The sequence below is a fragment of the Ranitomeya variabilis genome, chromosome 1, assembly GCF_051348905.1.
Source record: "Ranitomeya variabilis isolate aRanVar5 chromosome 1, aRanVar5.hap1, whole genome shotgun sequence".
Classification (NCBI taxonomy): domain Eukaryota; kingdom Metazoa; phylum Chordata; class Amphibia; order Anura; family Dendrobatidae; genus Ranitomeya; species Ranitomeya variabilis.
In genome coordinates, this window is record NC_135232.1 from 1,100,543,788 (window position 1) to 1,100,567,057 (window position 23,270).

Sequence of the window (23,270 nt, forward strand, 5' to 3'; positions counted from 1 at the left end):
AGCCACAGGATTAACCACCTCTAAAATTTCATAAGGACCAATAAACTTGGGACCCAACTTAGCAGAAGGAATCCTTAACCTTATATTCTTGGTGGATAACCAATACTTATCCCCACCTGGAAAGCCGGCCCCACCGAATGTTGTTTATTCGCAAAACATTTGTACTTGACCTGAGCTTCCCCAATGTTTCTCTGAACCTCCCTCCAGACCTCCCCCAACCACTGAAAGGCAGAATCAGCCCCTGGACACCCCAAATCCAGCCGGGAAAACTCACCAAAGTGAGGGTGAAACCCACAGTTGCAAAAGAATGGGGAATTACCAGTGGACTGACACAATTATTGAAAGCGAATTCTGCTATGGGTACCGAAGAGCACCAATCATCCTGTCTAGACGTGGTTAGACACCGCAATATCTGCTCCAAAGACTGATTGCTCCTTTCAGTCTGACCGTTGGCCTCGGGATAATAAAGGTCAGACTGATACCCAGCCTTTTATAAAAAGCCCTCCAGAATTTCGACACTATAGCACCCCTCTATCAGACACCACACAGACAGGCACACCATGCAAACAGACCACATGCTCAATGAATAGTTTGGCTAGAGTCTCAGCATTAAGAAGACCTGCCAATGGTACAAAATGTGCCTGTTTACTGAACCTATCAACAACCACCCAGATCATGGTTTTGCCATTAGAGGGGGACAGATTGATGATAAAATCCATGGGCAGATGAGTCCACGGTCTATCTGGAATTAGCAGTGGCACCAATTCCCCGGCCGGCTATGGGGGATTTTTGAGCGGGCACAAGTTTCGCAGGAGGACACAAACCCAGTGACGTCAGAAGCCAACGAAGGCCACCAAAACAGCCTAGTGATGGCTTTTACGCGTGGCCGAGATTCCAGGATGCCCACTCAGAGCAGAGTCATGGAACTCCCGAAGCACCCTTAACGACGGGAGCAGAGATAACTGAGAAGAGAGACAGTCAAACAGGTCAGAAGACAAGCCAGGACACATACCTAAAGGTCCAAGAACAATAGGGAGCGAACACTAATACAAGCGGGGTGGCAGGGAAGGAAGGTCACGGGAACAGAGTAAATTGGCAGAAAACAAATTACGGTATCAAGGGGTCAGCTGCTCTAGCCTGGGAGCATGAAATATCACTGACATTGGTCTGCTGAAATAGCCAGACAAAACCCAAAACGAGGCAAAGAAGGTTAACCTCCACATGACCAGACTGGAGAGAGAATGACAAGAAACAAACCCCGGCCTGGATCATGACACTATATAACTATACTTTGCCTGGCACTGTACCTGGGGAGACTATATAACTATACTGTGCGTGGCACTGAACCTGGAGGGACTATATCATTACACCGTGCCTGTCACTGCATTTGAGTGTTTTGTTGCCACCTTCTTACAAACTCTTGGCGCCATTGACTGTAGGAGAGACACTGACTCCTTTTCTCAGTAGAGGGCTTTACTTAATGCAGCTCACGATGGCAGCTCATGTTGAGTTTCGAAATATCTTCCCAAAATTAAAAATGAAAGCACACATCCTATTAAATGATTAGGTGACATGCTCATTTCCTTATATATTGAATAGAGGGTTGCCAGATCTGCTTTACACATTGGCATCAAGTTTTACAAAAATCTGGAGGTTTCAGTAAGATTTATCACAAGTTTCTTTGATATTAATAGCGGTGGGCGCGCTCAGTCGACATGGTGAGCTTGTGGGTCTATCAGGAGCTCAATACATCCAAGAGGTCATTCTTCACATCTGACATCTGATCCCATCCATTTATTACAGAGGCGCTGGAGAAAATCAGGACACAATGATGATTTATCAAACTGGTCTTCGGGTACTAAGACTTTGTACAGTGCATTTTGCTTCATATCTTGTGCTTTTCTTTTTTTTATTCCCATCAGGGTTATTTTTCATTTTGCTTTCTTTTATGTTGTAGAGGTGGACTGTGCGCCTGTGTTTTAAATTTCATGCTTGAAGGCTTCCAGTCATTGAGAACGATGCCGCCATCCATCCTATTCTGATAGAGCAGTCCCGGTCTTCATAAACCAGAAAGGGCCATTACAAATTTGACTCCTTTGCTTATACAACAATCGTATTTAAAGACGACTTTTCACTGGATTGTTTAAATCTACACAGAGTGCCTCCTCCAATCGCTGCTGCTTCACTGATTCTAGAATAGTATTTATTTTTCTTCTGTACCCCTCTGTTCCAAAGTTATGCCCCCCGGTAATAATTTTACCAAATGGGCGTGTACCACAGAACTTCTCTAAGGGTGTTTGCTTTTTCTCCATTGACACTGGCCAATAAAAACATCGCTAAAGATCTATGGTACACGCCCAGTTAGTTGAATGGAAAATTTTCTCCATTATTAGTGGGAGGAATATCTTTGGAATGTAGGGGCACAAACGAAAAAGGAAAACTGTTCCAGAATCAGTGGAGCAGCAAGAATTAGAGGGTGTACTAAGTTAAATTTAAAAAAAATTCAGTTAAGAGTATCCTTTAAAGAAGTATTGTGATCATGTTATGGCATTTTTCTAGTCTATGTCCTCATTTTATGATTAATAGGGGTCGGCTCCAATCTACCACCTGTGGAACATAGCTCCTTTGAATGATAGAAGTAGTCATGGAGGTGCTGGCAGTCGGATCCCTATCAATGAACTAACGACTGCATATCCAAGAACATTACGATTACTTGTGTTGGACGATAAACTACTACTTTATGTTACAGATATATTTATTCACTCACTCCCCATAACCCTCTGAGAAAATATCTTGTAGAACATGTACACTTTTACAACCATTTTAATGCGTTCAATGGATCTCCATGGTAACAGACTACAATCAAACCCCTTGTGTAGTCTGATCCTGTAATCATGTGTTACTTTGTTCAATCTGACCACACTGCTAACTAATCTACAGGCAGTAGATGAGGATGATACACAATAAATATTTTATTTTTCATTAAACCACGATCTGTTTGATTTGGCCTTGGTGAAGTTCTCAGTTCTTCAGGGTCACTACGGAAAACAATACCTGATGGAGAACTTGCAATAGAACTCCGAACCCTTACCCCGTTGTACTTGTGTAGGTTTGTCCTACTGTGCAATCTTCAGGTGGAGATTCCGGATTAAACCAAAAATCGGCAAAACACCTGCTAGTTTGTTTTTGGGTGACCTCCTGTTCAAATCCATAATCACTGCAAGTAAAGAGCTTGTATGAGTGTCAACATTTCATTCAATAAAATACACATTCTGCATAGGATATAGATTCTATTTATATAAACAGTAAAAATGACCTGAAGTGTGTAAACTCACAGAACTATTTATAAGAGGTCTAATTTAGTGTAAGATAGCCATATTATCTAACTATATCTGCTGAACTTCTAAACGGCAGTTGCTTTGCCGCGACGCCAAATATTCTTATTCCTATTTCTTTAGCTACTTACTGGTCTCTGCTCAAACTCCTGTTTACTCTCTTTATTACCCTCCTATTCGCCTCCCATCTTTGCTTCCTCATGGGTGGGTTCTTGGAATCTGCAGGGGAGGTAAAATTATACTCTTCTCAAATAGTCCAAGTAATCTTGTATACATTTTTGAGAAGACTTCAAGGACTTATTGAGCTCTACTTACTGGCCCCTCCTCCAACTCCTGTTCCCTCTTTCTTCATTCCCCTCCCATCTTTGATTCCTCATGGGTGGGTTCTTGGAATCTGCAGTGGAGTTAGAGTCACACTCTTCTCTGGTAGTTCCAGTGATCTTGTATAAATGTTTGAAAAGACTGGTATACTGTAAGGACTTATTGACCTCTACTTACTGGCCTCTGCTCCAACTCCTATTTCCTCTCTCTTCATTCCCCTCCTATTCCCATCAAATCTTTGCTTGCTCATGGGTGGGTTCTTGGAGTCTGCAGGGGAGATGCAGTCAAACTCTTCTCAAGCACTTCCAGTGATTTTGTATAAATGTTTGAGAAGACTAGAAGTTTGTGAGGACCTACTGACTAAATTGTGGGGATCTTAGTTTATTACAAAGCTGGACCTTGATTTTAAATATATGCTATTAAGAGATGAGTAAATCGATTTGCAGGACCCGATTCCAGGGGCTAGGTCAGTGGTCCATGGCTTCTGAACAGGAGCCCTGCAAACTTTCTTCTATCCGTGGCTCAGTTGTGATGTTGGGCGTGCATTATACCACAATGCTGACATTGTGCCAGGTCAGCTAATTAAAAGAGAAGCCAGGGATTTCAACAGGTAGGAGATGGTTTCTAGAGCTTCTTTTCGGAAGCATGGACTACTGGTGTAGCTGCAAGATCAGTATTCTAAGAGTTTATTCGCTCACCTTTGGTGATGTTAATACTATTGGTGTCTCGTTATCTGGCAGTGAAACATTTGGGCACCTCTATACCTTTGCACCCTCTACAGCCCTCTGTACAATTTAGAAAGTCAGGATAATTTAGCTTTTGGCATGGACATATTTTTTTATTGCTCATATTATCATTACCAATATTAGTATCATATATTAATAAATATAAAAAATATATATAATATACATACCACACATAGTCTGTGCTCTCACACTGGCATATGCTTGACGTAAGGGCTGAGGTGAAACTTCTACCCTTAATGCACCATGATGACGTCTTTCTCATACGGAAGCTCCTCCGTTGACCCATAATGCAATGCTCCCCCTGTATGTAAAATTAGATAAATTATTGGCATACAGTCCTGAACCACCAACATTTTTATTGTTCTACAGTTCTACATATTTTCATAAAATTCATTAAACCATTGCCTTTTGTTGACTCTTAGCAATTATTAGTCAAAGGGCTGCTAAAATCAAAATTTATTTTATGTGAATTGTATTGGGTGTCTGTCAATAAATAAAAATAATAAAAAATAAAATAGAAAATATAGCATTTTTCACATTTGCCTCTAGGTGTCAGCACTAACAAACTCTAAAGCAGTGGTTTTACAATCTTGTTTTACAGCATGCAGTAAATTAGAATGACTGGTGTGATCCAAGATAAGCAGCTTTCACACTTTCTAGAATTTAACATACTGAACTAGAGGGAGAGGGAAGTGATATCCATGATCTGTCTATCACTGACTGGCTACAATCATGTTGTAATGAAATGTAGAAGACTTAAGTCAAATTCTGACTACCTGTAGGCACTACTACAGGAACTTAAAGGGGTTAGATCTAAATGTGTTTCTATTGATGGGGAATGCTTAAAAATAATGAACTAATTAGTTGGTCAAGGATTGGTGCTTCGTTCACCACCGGTTCCAGCTTGTTTCTGGGCAGCTGATCACTTAGCGCCTAACCATATGACTGCCATATCCAATCACTGGCCTGATCACGCGGTTAGCTGGCAAATGATTTGTTTCCAGAAAGTAAGCTGAGATTGATAAAACCGAAAAAGCGGCACTGAATAGAGATGAGCGGACCCCTGGATGTTCGTGTCTGGCGGGTTCGGCCAAACAGTTAAAAAAAGTTTGGGTTTGGGTACCAGAATAGTACCTGGACCCGAACTTGGACCCCATTCTCTAGAATGGAGGACATCCACTGTTTGCCATGCTGTCATGTGCTTGACAGCGCGGCAAAAACAGCTTCTTATAGGCGGTAAAATAATTACCGCCGATCACACAGCCGCGGTTCCCACGCTGCCCACAGCTATGACCAGAGATAAAAGATCAGAGATTTGTACTATAAGTGATAAAAACAACAAATACGACCACCAGTCATTCACTTTAACACCGCATTACCGGCAATTGAGTTTACGTATATCATGTGAATCTGACAGATGACTTAATCCATACGATACTTACAAATATATCTTATATAGAAAGAAAATACATTAGAAACGGTTTCACCCAAGTCTTGATCCAAAGGGAATAGTCATAGCACCAGACATCCATCTTTGTACATTAATTAGCCAGGTGGAGCTTGCAGGAGGCCCTAGCTTGCCCTCAGAGTTCTGAGTTGACCCTAGACCCCTAGACAAGGACAGTCCGCAGCTGGCCCTTGCAGTGAACTAGCCCTCAAATAACATGTGCCTCCCGACGTGTTTCTCGCTCTCAGGTTCTTCAAGGGAGATAGTTGCACACTAGAGTCCTTGCTAACAGAATTCCCAGTCTTACGAATGATGGATCATGTTATACTGATACAGCCTGTTTCTAAAGTAATTTCTTGCTTTATCAGATATATATTTGTAAGTATTGACACTTAGGTGATATTTTATAATTTGTCTATAATCGTAGTAAACAATTAAAAGGTACATTTTATTGGGAGGTCCTTTTAAAAGTGTAACCGTCATGCCAAAAAACTTTTGACGTGTAACGGTTTTAATCGGTGAGGGTCCGTATGCTGAACTAAGGTGGGGAAAGAAGTAAAAAGACAATAAAAGCTTATGCTCACCTGCCTTGCTGCTGCAGTTCCCTGCTCAGTCTACCACTCACTTTGGATCGGTCTTTGGATAGGTCTTCTCTTCTGTTTTTGGTTCGGATCTTCTGCCTCTGAGAAGGCCTCGCTTGGTGACGTGGGGTGCAGCCTACATCATTGGTGTCATTTATGAGCGTTACACCCCATGTGACTATGTGGGGTCTAGTCTGTGTCTGAAGATCTAGACTGAAGACCAAAGAGAAGAAAGATCCATAGACTGATCCGAAGTGATTGGACGACTGGGCAGGGACCTGCAGCTGCAGGACCGGTGAGGAGCAGTCCTAGCACTGGTGAGAATAATCTTTTATTATTTTTTTAACTCCTTTCCAGCCCACTATTTATTATGGTTTGAGGTTTGGGGAAACTTCAGAGCCTAATATAACTTTTTGGGGCACAATCGATTTGAACTGAAAAGAATCTTCTTCTTAACTGGAGCTAATCTACCGGTAATTAATTTTCGTAGATTCGCTCACCTTTAAATGGCATGATAAAAGGTGGAGATTCGATTTCCCGGTGCCTGTGTATGTGTATTTTGCCCATCATCTTACAATACCTGTGTATTCGAGAGATTCCAGGAATCGTAATCCCCCTCAGTGCACTCTCTGAAGAACGAAGGTCTAAAATCAACTTTTACCAGCTCCCAATCTGACCGGTAACTGATATGTCCGAAGACCCTAGGAAATAAACATACATTATGCTTTCGTTATTTTTTATTTTTCATTAGCGGTGCTTATATATTCCGCAGCACTTTACAGACATCATCATCACTGTCCCCATTGGGCTCACAATCTAGATTCCCTATCAGTATGTCTTTGGAGTGTGGGAGGAACGGGAGAACCTAGAGGAAACCCACACAAACACGAGGAGAACATACAAACTCCTTGAAGATGTTGTCCTTGGCGGGATTTGAACCCAGGACCCCAGCGCTGCAAAGCAACAGTGCTAACCACTATTCATTACTATGGATCTCTTTAAGGGATAACGTTTCTCCTTGCGGAGAGTGACATCTCAAGCCTGACATGCCAAGGTGAGGAGACTTTTAACCGGCAATACTATGAGATTTTGTTTTCTATCGTAAGTAATGTGACAAGGCTCGTTAGCGAGTCGATATTGACTTTTAGGATTGCTACTTCCTATAGGTGGCGCTAGAGTTCTAGTCCTATTCATCTCTGAAAAGACAATTTGCGTATGGATCGCTTATCACAGAGCTGTATATTTCCTTGACGTTGGGCTGAACATTACACCTGATGGATTTTATGGACTACAAGTCTATATATGAGAACACACCTGAGAAGCCACCGCAGCTGAACAGCTCAAGAAACCTTCACACATTTTGCTGAGGTTAGCCAGGCATGGAAACCGAGCTGCCGGGCTTAATAGCCTCGTCAGGTCTGACCTGTAGCTAATAATGCAGCTTGTGTTGAGAAACCTGGTGGCAGATCGGCTCTAAGCCAAACTCTTCATGTGAAGCTGAAATGACCCGACCAAACCTTGACCTTATTTATGTATTTTGGTATTACCCGATCCCCTGAGGAAGGCAGAGATTGTACACTGGGAAGAGTAAAAGCGTGGTGTGAATGGATGCATTATAGCAATCATCAAACACAACGTTGGGAATCTTGTCGCTTTCAAAGTTAGAGGACCTACAAGAGGAACATTATTTAATATTAATAGTATTACTGTTAATATTACTGCTAATAATAACTAATACATACTTATTTAAAGGGGTTGTCCAGGAGTAAGGTTCAAGTCTGCAGTCACTCTATGTGACTACAGACTTGTGAATACTCATAGTGCGCACAGTGCACGCTGTCAAGATTCTCCAGTTCAGAGCGGATAGGCGCGTGACCTCAAGTATGTGAGTTGCATACATGCCATGATGTGCTGACTAGTAAATTGGTAAATACAAGTAAATTGAGCGAGGCCTGACACGACTAGTTGGAATGTGGCCGGAAGTATACAAATCACAAACTTGCGGTGAAATGACAGCCCGCTCCCGCAGCTGGCACCGCAGAATCCTCACAGTGTGCATGATGTGATGATTCTCAAGTCTACAGTCACATAGAGTGACAGCAGACTTGTAGTCTAAGGCTGCACAACCTCTTTGAGGCTATGTGCACACGTTGCGGAATTGCTGCGGATCCGCAGCGGTTTTGACGCTGCGGATTCGCAGCAGTTTTACATGAGTTTACAGTACCATGTAAACCTATGGAAAACAAACAGTGCACATGCTGCGGAAAAAAAACGAGCGGAAACGCTGCATTTATTCTGCAGCATGTCAATTCTTTGTGCGGATTCCGCAGGTGTAAAACCGCACAAAAACCGCAGTAATTCCGCAGTAAATCCGCAGTGCGGATTTCCTGCGGATTTACCAAAATCAGTGAGGAAAAATCGGCACACCTTTCCACAACGTGTGCACATAGCCTAAGGCAATATCAAATACTGAATGTCACTTCAAAACAGGGATCAGGTGTGAACAGGGCACGCTAAGAGTAGCCATCTCCATAGGCAGCTGGGCACACATGAACTGGCCAATTTATGCACTAAGTATCTTCGTTTTCTCCTATTTTCTAGAGCAGTAATGCAATTCCAATTTAATATTTTTCATGTTTACATGCTATAGCGTTACAGAGTGCAACTGTATCTGTTAGTTACATTTGGAGGTGGCTACTCCTGGTAAGCACCTGTTCACAACAGTTTTCTGTTTGGAAGTGACGGTCAGTCTTTTGTTATTTGTTTGCATAGGTTCTATGACTGACCATTCCACCCATCATCCTACGGAGGTTTAATCACAGCAGGATCCTACCTATCCATAATTGTAGGCTTCAGCCCAGGAGAGGAGTTACATTAGATAGGTTCCCAGCAAAGAAGATCGCCTTGTCGTGGCAGCTGGGTATACATGAATTTACGCGCCAAGTATCTTTTTTTTTCCTATTTTGTAGAGCAGTAATGGAATTCCAATTTCACATATCTCATGTTTACATGCTATAGCGTTACAGAGTGCTGCTTTATTTATTATTTAACCCTTTTAAGCCACATTTTTTATTTGGAGCCAAGACTAAACCTTGACCTTATTGCTTATATTTTGGTATTACCTGATTCTCTGAGGAAGACAGAGATTGTATACCGGTTAGATTTAAAAGGTAGTATGAATGGATACATTATAGGAATCATCAAACACAGCAATGGGAATCTTGTAGTTTTGAAAACTAGCGGAACATTATGCGTTTGGTTGGTAAACGTTTTATTATTATTATTGTTAATACTACTACTAATAATCTTACATAATAAATATTTAATATTAATGAATTGTGGTGGAAACATTATGGGAAAAAACAAAAACCATTTTGTCCACTAGGTGGCGCTATGATATCACTCCAGCTATTTAGTCCTCTACCCACTGAGAATAAGCGAAGCTTTGAAGAATATTAAAAACTTGTGGTTACTTTGGAGAAATACTCCAGATAAAATAGCGGGCTTCGAGCACATCTGTTAGTCTTCCAGGTAAGCACGCTACATTTATCATCTAAATAAAAGTTGAGGCTCAGGGAATTGTCAGCGAGAATCCTCAGCGCATTTTCTCACTGTAGATATGAACTCCGCTGGTGAATGGATATCACTTCAAGCTTGTTATAACGCTTCATTTAACACACTCAGAATCTTCACATCCTTATCCTCAAACACTACAAGCTCCGGAGCAGAAGATACATGTATATACACAAGGAGATTCTTCCCATTCTGCAGTAACAGGTCCTGATATGAACCCCAAATAACTAGCGTCATTTGCCATTTTAGACTCTGGGAAAGTTATGAGAGTTGGAATGGATAGTTAGCTGTCGTCACACAGCTTTCCCGGAGCAGATAATACAAGGACAAACCCTTTAATCAGGCAAGTTATCACCTAACCACTGGATTTGTGTCCTCCTTTCTCCTCTGGCAACAGGCGGAGAGTCGCCCATGTGCCCAGTGGCTCCATCCATGTGTATGGCACCATAGGCTTTCAATAAATTAGCTGGGCACACAAGCGATTTCCTGCTCCATTCAACTCCTCTTGTGGCCAGGGAAGAACAGGGGGTGCAAGCCCCCACATACTGGTAATTGGTGGGGGGTCCCAGAAACCAGACCCACACAAAATTATAATATCCATACAGTGGATAGATGATAACTCTTTTAGACTAGAATACCCCGTTAAAGAGGGGTTTCACATTTTGGGGACATTTTTTTTCAACTTAATATCCTCTAATCAGGGTTAAAAATCATGTTGGGTTTCATTAAAAATGTTGCACTGTTTTTCTTCTATGTTACACTGTCTATTACTATGAAAAATTGTGAATGCTTAGCGCATAAATTGGCCAATTCATGTGTATCTGGAAGCCACGTTAAGGCATTTCTCATTTCCAGGACCTAACTTAATGCCATTCCTCTCTTAGACTAAAGTCTTCATCTGTATGGGAACCTAATATGGCTTCCATGAATTGGCCAATTTATGTGCTAAACATTCAAAATTTTTCATATTTCTAGAGCAGTAATGCAATTCAATTATCATATTTCATATTTGCATGCTATGGCGCTACAGAGTGCTAGTTTATTTGTTTGATTGTATATGAGTTGGACCTTAAAGGGAATCTGTCAACAGGTCATTGTTATGGCTGTTATGTAATCTGAAAGCAGCATGGTGTAGAGGCTGAGTTCCTGATTCCAGCGATGTGTCACTTACTAGGCTGTGTGTTGCTGTTTCAATACAATCAGTGTTTTATTAGCAGGGAATTACCACTACAGGACTAGTTGCCCCTCACACGTAGTCCTTCCATTCGGTATAACCCTGGGCCCACCACTAATCAGCAGATTTCTGCCTATGCACATGGTACACAGAAAGCTGCCAATCAGTGGTGTGAGCGGGTTATACAGGGCTGAAAATCTGAGCTCTGCTAGATCTGTTACAGAGAAAACTGTGATTGTATCAAAATGACAACATGCAGCTCAGTAAGTGATACATTGCAGGAATCAGGACAGTTGCATGGCTATATGGGGACCATTATACTGTTTGCAGGGCTATGTGGGGCCATTATACTGTTTGCAGGGCTATGTGGGGCCATTATACTGGTTGCAGGGCTATGTGGGGCCATTATACTGTTTGCATGGCTATGTGGGAGCCATTATACTGTTTGCATGGCTATGTGGGGGCATTATACTGTTTGCATGGCTGTGTGGGGGCCATTATACTGTTTGCATGGCTATGTGGGGGCATTATACAGTTTGCATGGCTATGTGGGGGCCATTATACTGTTTCCAGTCTATGTGGGAGCCATTATACTGTTTGTATAGCTATGTGGGGCCATTATACTGTTTGCAGCGCTATGTGGGGGCATTATACTGTTTGCATGGCTATGTGGTTGCCATTATACTGTTTGCAGGCTATGTGGGAGCCATTATACTGTTTGCATGGCTATGTGGGGGCCATTATACTGTTTGCATGGCTATGTGTGGGGCATTATACTGTTTGCAGGGCTATGTGGGGGCCATTATACTGTTTGCATGGCTATGTGGGGGGCATTATACTGTTTGCATGGCTATGTTGGGGGCATTATACTGTTTGCAGGGCTATGTGGGGCCATTATACTGTTTGCATGGCTATGTGGGGGCCATTATACTGTTTGCAGGCTATGCGGGAGCCATTATACTGTTTGCAGGGCTATGTGGGGCCATTATACTGTTTGCATGGCTATGTGGGGGCCATTATACTGTTTGCAGGGCTATGTGGGGGCCATTATACTGTTGGCAGGGTATGTGGAGCCATTATACTGTTTGCAGGGCTATGTGGGGACCATTATACTGCTTACAGGGTATGTGGGGGCCATTATACTGTTTGTAGGGCTATGTGGGGCCATTCTACTGTTTGCAGGGCTATATGGGAGCCATTATGCTGTTTGCAGGGTATGTGGGGGCCATTATACTGTTTGCAGGGTATGTGGGAGACATTATACTGTTTGCAGGGTATGTGGGGGCCATTATACTGTTTGCAGGGTATGTGGGAGACATTATACTGTTTGCAGGGTATGTGGGAGACATTATACTGTTTGCAGGGTATGTGGGAACCAATATACTGTTTGCAGGGTATGTGGGAACCATTATACTGTTTGCAGGGTATGTGGGAACCATTATACTGTTTGCAGGACTATGTGGGGCCATTATACTGTTTGCAGGGTATGTGGGAGCCATTATACTGTTTGCAGGGTATGTGGGAGACATTATACTGTTTGCAGGGTATGTGGGAGACATTATACTGTTTGCAGGGTATGTGGGAGCCATTATACTGTTTGCAGGCCTATGTGGGGCCATTATACTGTTTGCAGGGTATGTGGGATACATTATACTGTTTGCAGGGTATGTGGGACCCATTATACTGTTTGCAGGACTATGTGGGGCCATTATACTGTTTGCAGGGTATGTGGGGGCCATTATACTGTTTGCAGGGTATGTGGGAGACATTATACTGTTTGCAGGGTATGTGGGAGACATTATACTGTTTGCAGGGTATGTGGGAACCATTATACTGTTTGCAGGGTATGTGGGAGACATTATACTGTTTGCAGGGTATGTGGGAGCCATTATACTGTTTGCAGGACTATGTGGGGCCATTATACTGTTTGCAGGGTATGTGGGGGCCATTATACTGTTTGCAGGGTATGTGGGAGACATTATACTGTTTGCAGGGTATGTGGGAGACATTATACTGTTTGCAGGGTATGTGGGAGCCATTATACTGTTTGCAGGACTATGTGGGGCCATTATACTGTTTGCAGGGTATGTTGGGGCAATTATACTGTTTGCAGGGATATGTGGGGGCCATTATACTGTATGTGAGCAGTTATACAGTGTGAAGGTTTGTATGGGGTCCATCATATTGTTTACAACTATTACAACTATTACAAGTTCTATGTACACCCATGAATCAGGGTCTCAGACCCTACATCATACTGCTCTCAGATTATAAAGCAAAAACCTGCTGACAAATCCCCTTTAAGAAGTGGATCCTTTATAGCTAGGCACCTCACCCCTTTACTTATGACCTATTACTTTGTCCTGATGCAGAAGAAATACATTTTAATTACACATTCGGCTGTTACATTTGTATCTCACACACACGGGGTATTACAGGGAGAGCAAAGAAGTGGGATTATTATGAATAGAGCTTAAGTACAAACCTGCATTTAAAGAATTGTAATGTAAACTAATAGCAGCATCCAGCGATATATAGAAATTATGTGCAGAAAGAGGGGAAAAAATTGCATGAGATATCGGTACATGTCTCTAAAATAAAAATAAAAACAACAATTGCTTACATTTCCGGCTGCATTAAAGAACAGAAATGGTATAATATCTTTAAAGGTCATGTGCACCTTTTCAACTGAATTTTTTTATTGCTTCTTTTCTAAATGCAACTTTTTAACTAGCGTTCAATAAAAAATGTTCTATGTATTTGCTGCCGCAGAGCGTATATACAGGTGAAATCAAAAGTTTACATACACTACACTGTGTTCCAAATTATTATGCACAAAGAGTTTAGGAGTGATAAGGTTAGAATTTTTTTGTTTGTCATTTAAACTCATTGATGGCGATGTGTGTCAGGGCTCTTTATATCACTGAAAGCAATTGCAGATACCTGTGCACATTAGTTTGGCAGGTGTGTCCAAATAAAGGCAAGACTACTTAAGAAGGCTGTTCCACATTATTAAGCAACCTACATTTTTTGCCAAAATGGGAAAGAAAAAGGATGTGTCGGCTGCTGAGAAGCAACAAATTGTAGAGTATTTAGGTCAAGGCATGACTACAATCAACAAGACACTTCATCGTGATCATCGCACAATCAAGAAGTATGCAGCTGATTCCCAGCACACACGTGTGCGTGCTGATAAGGAAAAATTGAGGACTCTTTCCAACAGGCAATTGCGTAAGGTTAAAAGAGCAGCTGCAAAAATGCCTTGTCATAGCAGCAGACAAGTTTTTGAAGCTGCTGGTGCCTCCAACGTCCCCAGAACAACAAGATGCAGGGTCCTTCAGAGGTTTGCAGCTGTGCGTAAGCCATCCTGTCGACCACCTCTATCCACTGCACACAAGCAGAAACGGCTCCAGTGGGCCAAACGATACATGAAGACTGACTTCCAAACTCTTTTGTTCACCGATGAGTGCCGTGCAACGCTCGATGGTCCAGCTGGATGGAGTGGAGGATGGCTGGTTCATGGACACCCCATGAAAACACGGCTAAGGCGCCAACATGGAGGAAGTGGAATAATGTTTTGGGCTGGAATCATGTGGAGAGAGATTGTCGGCCCCTTTATGATCCCTGAAGGGGTAAAGATGAACTCCATAATCTATGTGGAGTTTCTAAAACAACACTTCCTGCCATGGTTCAAGAGGAAGAACCGTGCTTTCCGCAGCAAGATCATTTTCATGCATGATAATGCACAGTCTCATGCTGCAAAAAACACATCTGCATCTCTGGCTGCTATGGGCATAAAAGAGGACAAACTTATGGTGTGGCCACCATCTTCCCCTGACCTCAACCCCATTGAGAACCTCTGGAGCATCATCAAAAGGAGTGTCTATGATGGCGGGAGGCAATTCACATCTAAGCAACAGCTCTGGGAGGGTATTCTGTCCACATGCAAAACAATTGAAGCAGAAACCATCCAAAAACTGACAAATTCAATGGACGAGAGAGTTCAGAAGCTTCTTTCGAACAAGGGGTCCTATATGCAAATGTAACATCACCTAGAATAAAGTTTTCACTTGAAAACTGATTTCATTTTGTAATAAGCTGATAATGCTTATAACTTCACAATTGACCATTTTTTTGTTCAAAATAAAAAAAAAAGGTTGAAAACTCTGCTGTGCATAATAATTTGGAACATGCATTTTGAGTGTTTATTTTTTAAAAAATATAATGTTTTCATAGGCAGTTTGTTCCAAAACATTGCAATTATACTAGAATAGTAGATGACTGGAAAATAACAATGACTGCAATTCAGATAGGTAATTTAGAGAAAATATGAGGAAATATTATTTGCATAATAATTTGGAACACAGTGTATATAAAAAGACACATCTGCATGTTTTTCTCAATATCTGACATGAAATCAGAATAAACCTTTCCAGTTTTAGGTCAATTAGGATTACCATAATTATTAATATTTGACAAGTGCCAGAATAATGAGAGAGAGAGAGAGAATGTTTTCAGGCATTTTTATTACTTACTGCAAAGTCAAAAGTTTACATACACTAAGATTACTATGCCTTTAAACAATTCTGGACTGCCCATATGATGATGTCATGTGTTTGGAAGCTTCTGATAGTTCTTTTGCCAACATCTGAGTTAATTAGCGACACACCTGTGGATGTATTTTAATGCACACCTGAAACACACTGCTTCTTTGTGTAGCATCATGGAAAAGTCTCAAGAAATCAGTCAAGATATCAGGAAGAGAATTTTGGACTTGCACTAGTCTGGTTCTTCCTTGAGTACAATTTCAAGATACCTGAAGGTGCCTCGTTCATCTGTACAAACAATTGTACTGTATATATAAGATGGGAATCTCCCGCCATCATACCGCTCAGGAAGGAGAAGGGTTCTGTGTCCCAGAGATGAACATGCTTCGGTCTGACATGTGCATATCAACCCGAGGACCAGAGCAAAAGACCTTGTGAAGATGATGGTGGAAGCTGGTAAGATTGTGTCAATATCCACAGTGAAACCAGTACTGTATCAACATGGGCTGAAAGGCCACTTTGCCAGGAAGAAGCCATTACTCCAAAAGAAACATAAAAAGCCAGATTAATATTTGCAAATGCACACAGGAACAAAGAACTTAATTTTTGTAGACCTGTCCTGTGATCTGATGAAACTAAAAATGAACTTTTTGGGGCATAATGACCATCGTTACGTTTGGAGGAAAAAGGAGAAGCTTGAAAGCCTAAGAACACCATCCCAACTGTGAAACATGGGAGTGGCAGCATCATGTTGTGGGGTTGTACTCCTTATTGACCTAAAACGGGAAAGGTTTATTGTGATTTCATGTCAGATATTGAGAAAACATGCAGATGTGTCTTTTTATATAATGTATGTACACTTCTGGTTTCAACTGCAATGTCTTCGGCTTGCTAACTGGTCTGATACAAATCCATAAGAGTTCCTGTATTCATGACTCTGCTCTCCCCCTCCCTTCTCTCAGTGTTAGAGATAGCAGTAAGGAAGGAAGGAAGAAAGGAAGAAGAGGATGGACACAGATTTCCACAGTGTGGAGAGAGAAAAGCATCTATGTTCTCAGGGAAGGCAGAGAGATAGACTAGCCTGTAGATAATGAGGAAATCACACAAAGAGAATATCAGTCCAGAAATGAAGCTGTGCTGATACATAAGAACTATTGAACTCAGCAGCATCCTGGATACACACAGAGTTCTTATTCAGCCTATATTACTGAGAGAGACACTCACACAAAAGAATAACCTGAAGCAAAATTCAGGCTGCAAACTCCATATAAAGAGGTATGAAGGAATGAAGATTGCAGACTAAAACTTAGTCCATCATTGTAAAAAAACATTTTTCCTTGTCAATCGTATCTATAGCCTTGAACTCAAAAGCACAGAAAAGTAGTCTGAATCAATGTGTAACATACGTCATCACCAAAGTCTCATCTCCGGGTTCACTAAGAAGTCCATCTACGAATACGGATGTGCTGGTGAAATTATGTACACTCCACGTGTAGCCTTCATCCACACTAAATCTATAAGAAATAAAAGACAATAAATGTTACAAAAGAAAAAGCATAAAAATAATCACAATTACTATACTTTGCAAATAGATATAAATGTGCTGTGAAAATACTAAAAAGCCTCTTATTTGTTGAACCCTAGTATTACATGACAGGGTGTAAAAAGCCAATTCTGTAAAATGTAACTGTCCGATGTAAATGACTAACTTGGTATCTTGAGTAAATAAACCGTTCATCATACATCAGGGCACTATTTTTGCTCATAAAACGCCACCATGCTTTATTACAATATATTATTTTTGGATTTCCTCTTCCTTATAGAAACATTGGGTATTGATGTGTTAATTAGCCAATGAGAGTTACATTATATTCACAGCTAGTATATTCTCAGCACTGCATAGAAAGACAAAACCGGTACAATAAATCCATCAACAGCAACTAAGTCATTATATTACATTACTTATTTTATCTGAAGATCCATTCATACAGGATAAAATATAATACATTACTTGAGTATTTTCAGAGGAATAGATGTATCTTTGATGGCCACAATGACCCCACCGTGGTCCAAATATAAGATGTGATGCTCTTCCTCAAACACCTAGGAAGATAAAAAAAATATTAGTTATTATACAAATTATTAAAATCAATTATTTGTTCACTTATAAATAAATTATTATTTATTACAGTTATTGGCCCAACATCTATCTATTATCTATCTATCTATCTATCATCTATCTATCTATATATTTATCTATCTGTCTCAGCATCTCAAAAAATTAGAATATCATCAAAAAGTTAATTTATTTAATTTCTTCAATACAAAAGGTGAAACTCGTATATTTTATATAGTCATTACACACAGAGTGATCTATTTCTGTGTTTATTTCTGTTAATGTTGATGATTATGGCTTACAGCCAATGAAACCCCAAAAGTCATTATCTCAGTAAATTAGAACACTTTATAACACCAGCTTGAAAAATGATTTTAAAATCTGAAATGTTGGCCTACTGAAATGTATATTCAGTAAATGCACTCAATACTTGGTCGGGGCTCCTTTTGCATCAATTACTGCATCAATGTGGCGTGGCATGGAGCCGATCAGCCTGTGGCAGTGCTGAGGTGTTATGGAAGCCCAGGTTGCTTTGATAGCAGCCTTCAGCTCATCTGCATTGTTGGATCTGATACCTCTCATCTTCCTCTTGACAATACTCCATAGATTCTCTATGGGGCTACGGTCAGGTGAGTTTGCTGCCAATCAAGCACAGTGATACTGTTGTTTGTACACCAGGTATTGGTACTTTTGGCAGTGTGGACAGGTGCCAAGTCCTGCTGGAGACTGACATTTCCATCTCCAAAAAGCTTGTCGGCAGAGGGAAGCATGAAGTGCTCTAAAATGTCCTGGTAGACGGCTGCGCTGACTTTGGTCTTGATAAAACACAGTGGACCTACACCAGCAGATGACATGGCTCCCCAAACCATCACTGATTGTGGATATGTAAGGGTCGGCCCGGACTGTAGTCGTGGCAAAGGACGCCTGTGCTTCTGTGTCCTGGCCTCCCCTCACAGGAAAACATTCACCCTTAGTCAGCATAACTGTGTCTTCAGGTCCAGCTCCTTCTGGATCTTCCCTCGGATGCGGGAGACCCACTCCAGGCAGATTTGTATTAACAGAGGCACATCCCAAAGTAACTTGAACAAAATCATCTTCGCCCATCCATTTACAACAGGCATCACAGTGCATCGTTCCTTATCTTTCCCTGCACCTCTCTCACGGATACATAGATTAGATTAGATAGATTAGATGATATTCTAATTTTTTTAAATCCAATCTTTTATCTTATCTCACACCTTTGGCATGGAAATCATTTTTTTTTTCACGTTTTTGGCTATGCTTCGAGTGCCACCGCTTTTTTTCCCTATGTATTATTATTATCTATTTCCCAGTGGATTCAGAGGACCGCAACCACATTTTGGACGACTGCTGCAACTTCACTTATTTTTTCTTTTTTTTCTCTTTCTTTATTTCCTTTTTTTTCTCCTGTCCCAATCAAATAAATTAAATCACTAAAGACAAGACGCGTCTTTCACGTTGGTGAGGTCTGATTTTTGTGACCCCTGGCATTTACCCAAAAAGTACCTATAGCCTCCCCCATCTTGACTCATCCTTGTTTTCGGCGGGGTACCACATAACCTGTTTTTTGTTATAACGGCCCAACAATATGATTTCCGAACAAATGCCAAGCAGATCTAACAGAAGGCAAAGCCGTGTGGCAATGTCTTAGTTCCACTGCTTCTTCATTCTCCTGATTAGCGGGGGTCCCAGCAGTCGTAACGCCATTGCTTGAACTTCAACGGTCCATTGTTTTTATGACTTTTTGATCTTTTTCACAGATGATCTTTGCCCATAGTTTGGAGTAACTGCTAATCCCTGTAATTTGATCCTCCGGAGCAGCACTTCTTTTTCTTTTCTATTTTTTTCTGTGTTATTTTATTCTCTTGTTTGTTTTGGACGGATATTTTGTTTGACAGCGCTATAACAGCTGCCACTATCTGCGGCTGTAAAGAATGACAGATTAATACTGTGAAAGGTGATGACAATGGGCTAAATCCTCACCAAGTTGCTCTACCAGTTCCTAAATCTTTCTCGCTTTCTCTCTCCCGGAGCGTTCACTGCCAAGAGAGAAAATTCTTGTGGAGGGCAGGATTTCTTACTGTAATTTTGGATTGGAAGCCTCTAGTCGGGGGCTGGCAGCAATTCTGCGCTTGTTCATCATCTGCCCGAAATGATCTGTCAACTTTATTTAGCCGTAGAGGACGACTGAGACCTTTCTCACAGCTCCAAAAAACATCATCTTTATGATTTTCTTGGATTTTAGTCAATATGGAGCTTTTCTCCAATACTCGTCTGGTTGAGAAAAAGTTGGCGCAGAATAATACCTCTTCATTTTCTTATAGGGAACCTGATTCATTCTGTCTGAGCCACAGGCAACAAGAATCCGACACCGCCTGAGACCCGTATGTTTTCCTTTGAAAACATATATTGATAACCGGCTAGTGACCATTTGTCTCGGTTGACTAGTCCGAGGCCAGTCCCCGGTGGCTTGTCCCCGGTGGCTTCTCTCTGCCCACTCCCTCGGACTACAAGGTCTCCCTTTACTTGTGTGTATAGGGAAATACCTGTCAGTCAAACGATCGGGGCAGGGAGAACACTTGCACTTGTTGCCTATAGCAACCAATCAGAATGCAGCTTATATTTTATCAGAGCAGTTTATAAAATGAAAGCTGAGCTCTGATTGGTTGCTGTGGGCAACATATCCAAGTTTTCCTATTAGACAGTTTTGATAAATTAGGCCTGCTGACAGGCTCTCTTATGTTACATGTAGATGAGATCACTATATCTTAGGATCACAGTGTGATATGCTAATATAAATATATATAAATGCAAGGCTTTGGATCAGATGAATTTTAGATGAGCCATAATACATCATACGATGCTATTAACAACCACCCTGACTTGGCAAAAAGGGACAGGCGCCTATATATTAGCTGAGTAATAATGCACAGCTAGGATATATGGCCGAGCTCCGGCGCAGCAGGACCGTCATATGTATTTACTAGCAAGAAGGTTGAGTCATTAAATAATCGGGATGACAACACATGAAAGCGTCTGGGAGCCGAGGTCACAGCTCGGAATTCTGCAGATGATGAACTATACAGACTAATATTTGCCTTGGACACAAACCATCTCTATATTTCTCATCATGGCCAAATGCTTTATTGTGCAATTTCAAAAGCAAAGTGGCAGCCTTATAGCGTGCCGGCATTATACTGGGGTCCTGCCATACAGGCCTGGCGCAGACCCCTTGTGTGTGACACTGACTACACAATCCACAGCTCGTGGCAGCTTTATAGCGTGCCGGCATTATACTGGGGTCCTGCCATACAGGCCTGATACTGACCCCATGTATGTGACACTGACTACACAATCCACAGCACGTGGCAGCCTTATAGCGTGCCGGCATTATACTGGGGTCCTGCCATACAGGCCTGGCGCAGACCCCTTGTGTGTGACACTGACTACACAATCCACAGCTCGTGGCAGCCTTATAGCGTGCCGGCATTATACTGGGGTCCTGCCATACAGGCCTGATACTGACCCCATGTATGTGACACTGACTACACAATCCACAGCACGTGGCAGCGTTATAGCGTGCCGGCATTATACTGGGGTCCTGCCATACAGGCCTGGCGCAGACCCCATGTATGTGACACTGACCACACAATTCACAGCACGTGGCAGCCTTATAGCGTGCCGGCATTATACTGGGGTCCTGCCATACAGGCCTGATACTGACCCCATGTATGTGACACTGACTACACAATCCACAGCACGTGGCAGCCTTATAGCGTGCCGGCATTATACTGGGGTCCTGCCTTACAGGCCTGGCGCTGACCCTATGTATGTGACACTGACTACACAATCCACAGCACGTGGCAGCCTTATAGCGTGCCAGCATTATACTGGGGTCCTGCCTTACAGGCCTGGCGCTGACCCTATGTATGTGACACTGACTACATAATCCACAGCACGTGGCAGCCTTATAGCGTGCCGGCATTATACTGGGGTCCTGCCATACAGGCCTGATACTGACCCCATGTATGTGACACTGACTACACAATCCACAGCACGTGGCAGCCTTATAGCGTGCCGGCATTATACTGGGGTCCTGCCATACAGGCCTGATACTGACCCCATGTATGTGACACTGACTACACAATCCACAGCATGTGGCAGCCTTATAGCGTGCCGGCATTATACTGGGGTCCTGCCATACAGGCCTGGTGCTGACCCCATGTATGTGACACTGACTACACAATCCACAGCTCGTGGCGGTCCTATATTATAGTGGCCACTCTGCTGTAAGGCTGTGTGCACACCTCACTTTTTTTGTGTTTTTTTCGCTATAAAAACGCATAAAAACGCATACATATGCATCCCATCATTTAGAATGCATTCGGCATTTTTTGTGCACATGATTTTTTTTTTTTTCCACGAAAAAACGCATCGCGGTAAAAAAAACGCAGCATGTTCATTCAGTTTGCTGATTTTTTGCGGATTTCCCACTATATTATTGCATTGGGAAATCTCCGGAAAAGAAACGGAAAAAAATCTGCAAAAAACGTGAAAAAAACGCGAGAAAAACACACGCGGATTTCTTGCAGAAAATGTCCGGTTTTGCTCAGGAAATTTCTGCAAGAAATCCTGAACGTGTGCACATAGCAGCGAGGACTGGAGATGACTCTCACCTTCGATGTTTAGCCAGAGTCATTGGCAAATGCAGCAAGTAATCAGTTAGAAGGAAGTCAAGCCTCTCCATCATGGGGTGTCCATTGGTAACAAAGGCCAGCGGGGGCCTAAAGAAGACCATCAGATCTGCCACGCCACAGGAAATGATGGAATTGGGATGTGTCTAAACAGAGGTGACCGTGGTCTTTACATACAATGCTACAAAGTGATGTCCATAAAAGCTGTGAGCTTAATCATGGTTAGTGTAAAGTCATTATCTATCTATCTATTATCTATCTATGATATATATATACTGTATGTATCTGTCTATCATCTATCTATGATATATCTATTATCTCTCTATCATCTATCTATGATATATCTATTATCTATCTATCTCTATCTATTATCGATCTATTATCTATCTATCTATCTATCTATCTATCTATCTATCTATCTATCTATCTATCTATCTATTATCTATCTATATCTATCTATCTATTATCTATCTATGATATATATATTGTGAAGTACCAAGGGGAGAAGTACTAGAAAACAGATATGTTTCTCCCCGTTTCATTTCATATGTCTCCCAGTATTGATTGTGAAGCTGTTTATTTCACTGTAATCCGGTCCTGGTTTCTTTAGTGATCAGCGTGGAAAGGACTGAGGCTTCCCCTCCACACATGCAGTCCAGGTTTTGGTCTCCTGACTGCTTCAGCTGATATAATCAGGAGCTGCTGGGATCTCACT

General features: G+C 41.7%; 1 protein-coding gene across 3 annotated transcripts in view; it reads right to left on the minus strand.

The window, feature by feature from the left end:
* The window catches only part of SORCS2 (sortilin related VPS10 domain containing receptor 2), a 1,081,958-nt gene that overhangs the window by 94,689 nt on the left and 963,999 nt on the right, over positions 1–23,270 (minus strand). For all 3 annotated transcript variants that reach the window (XM_077280087.1, XM_077280089.1, XM_077280090.1), the window contains exons 13-17: positions 17,736–17,827; positions 17,131–17,238; positions 7,011–7,131; positions 4,570–4,703; positions 3,092–3,217 (exon numbers count right to left, since the gene is read on the minus strand). In XM_077280087.1, coding sequence (XP_077136202.1) covers positions 3,092–3,217; positions 4,570–4,703; positions 7,011–7,131; positions 17,131–17,238; positions 17,736–17,827 — 581 coding nt within the window. The remainder of the gene's footprint in view (positions 1–3,091; positions 3,218–4,569; positions 4,704–7,010; positions 7,132–17,130; positions 17,239–17,735; positions 17,828–23,270) is intronic.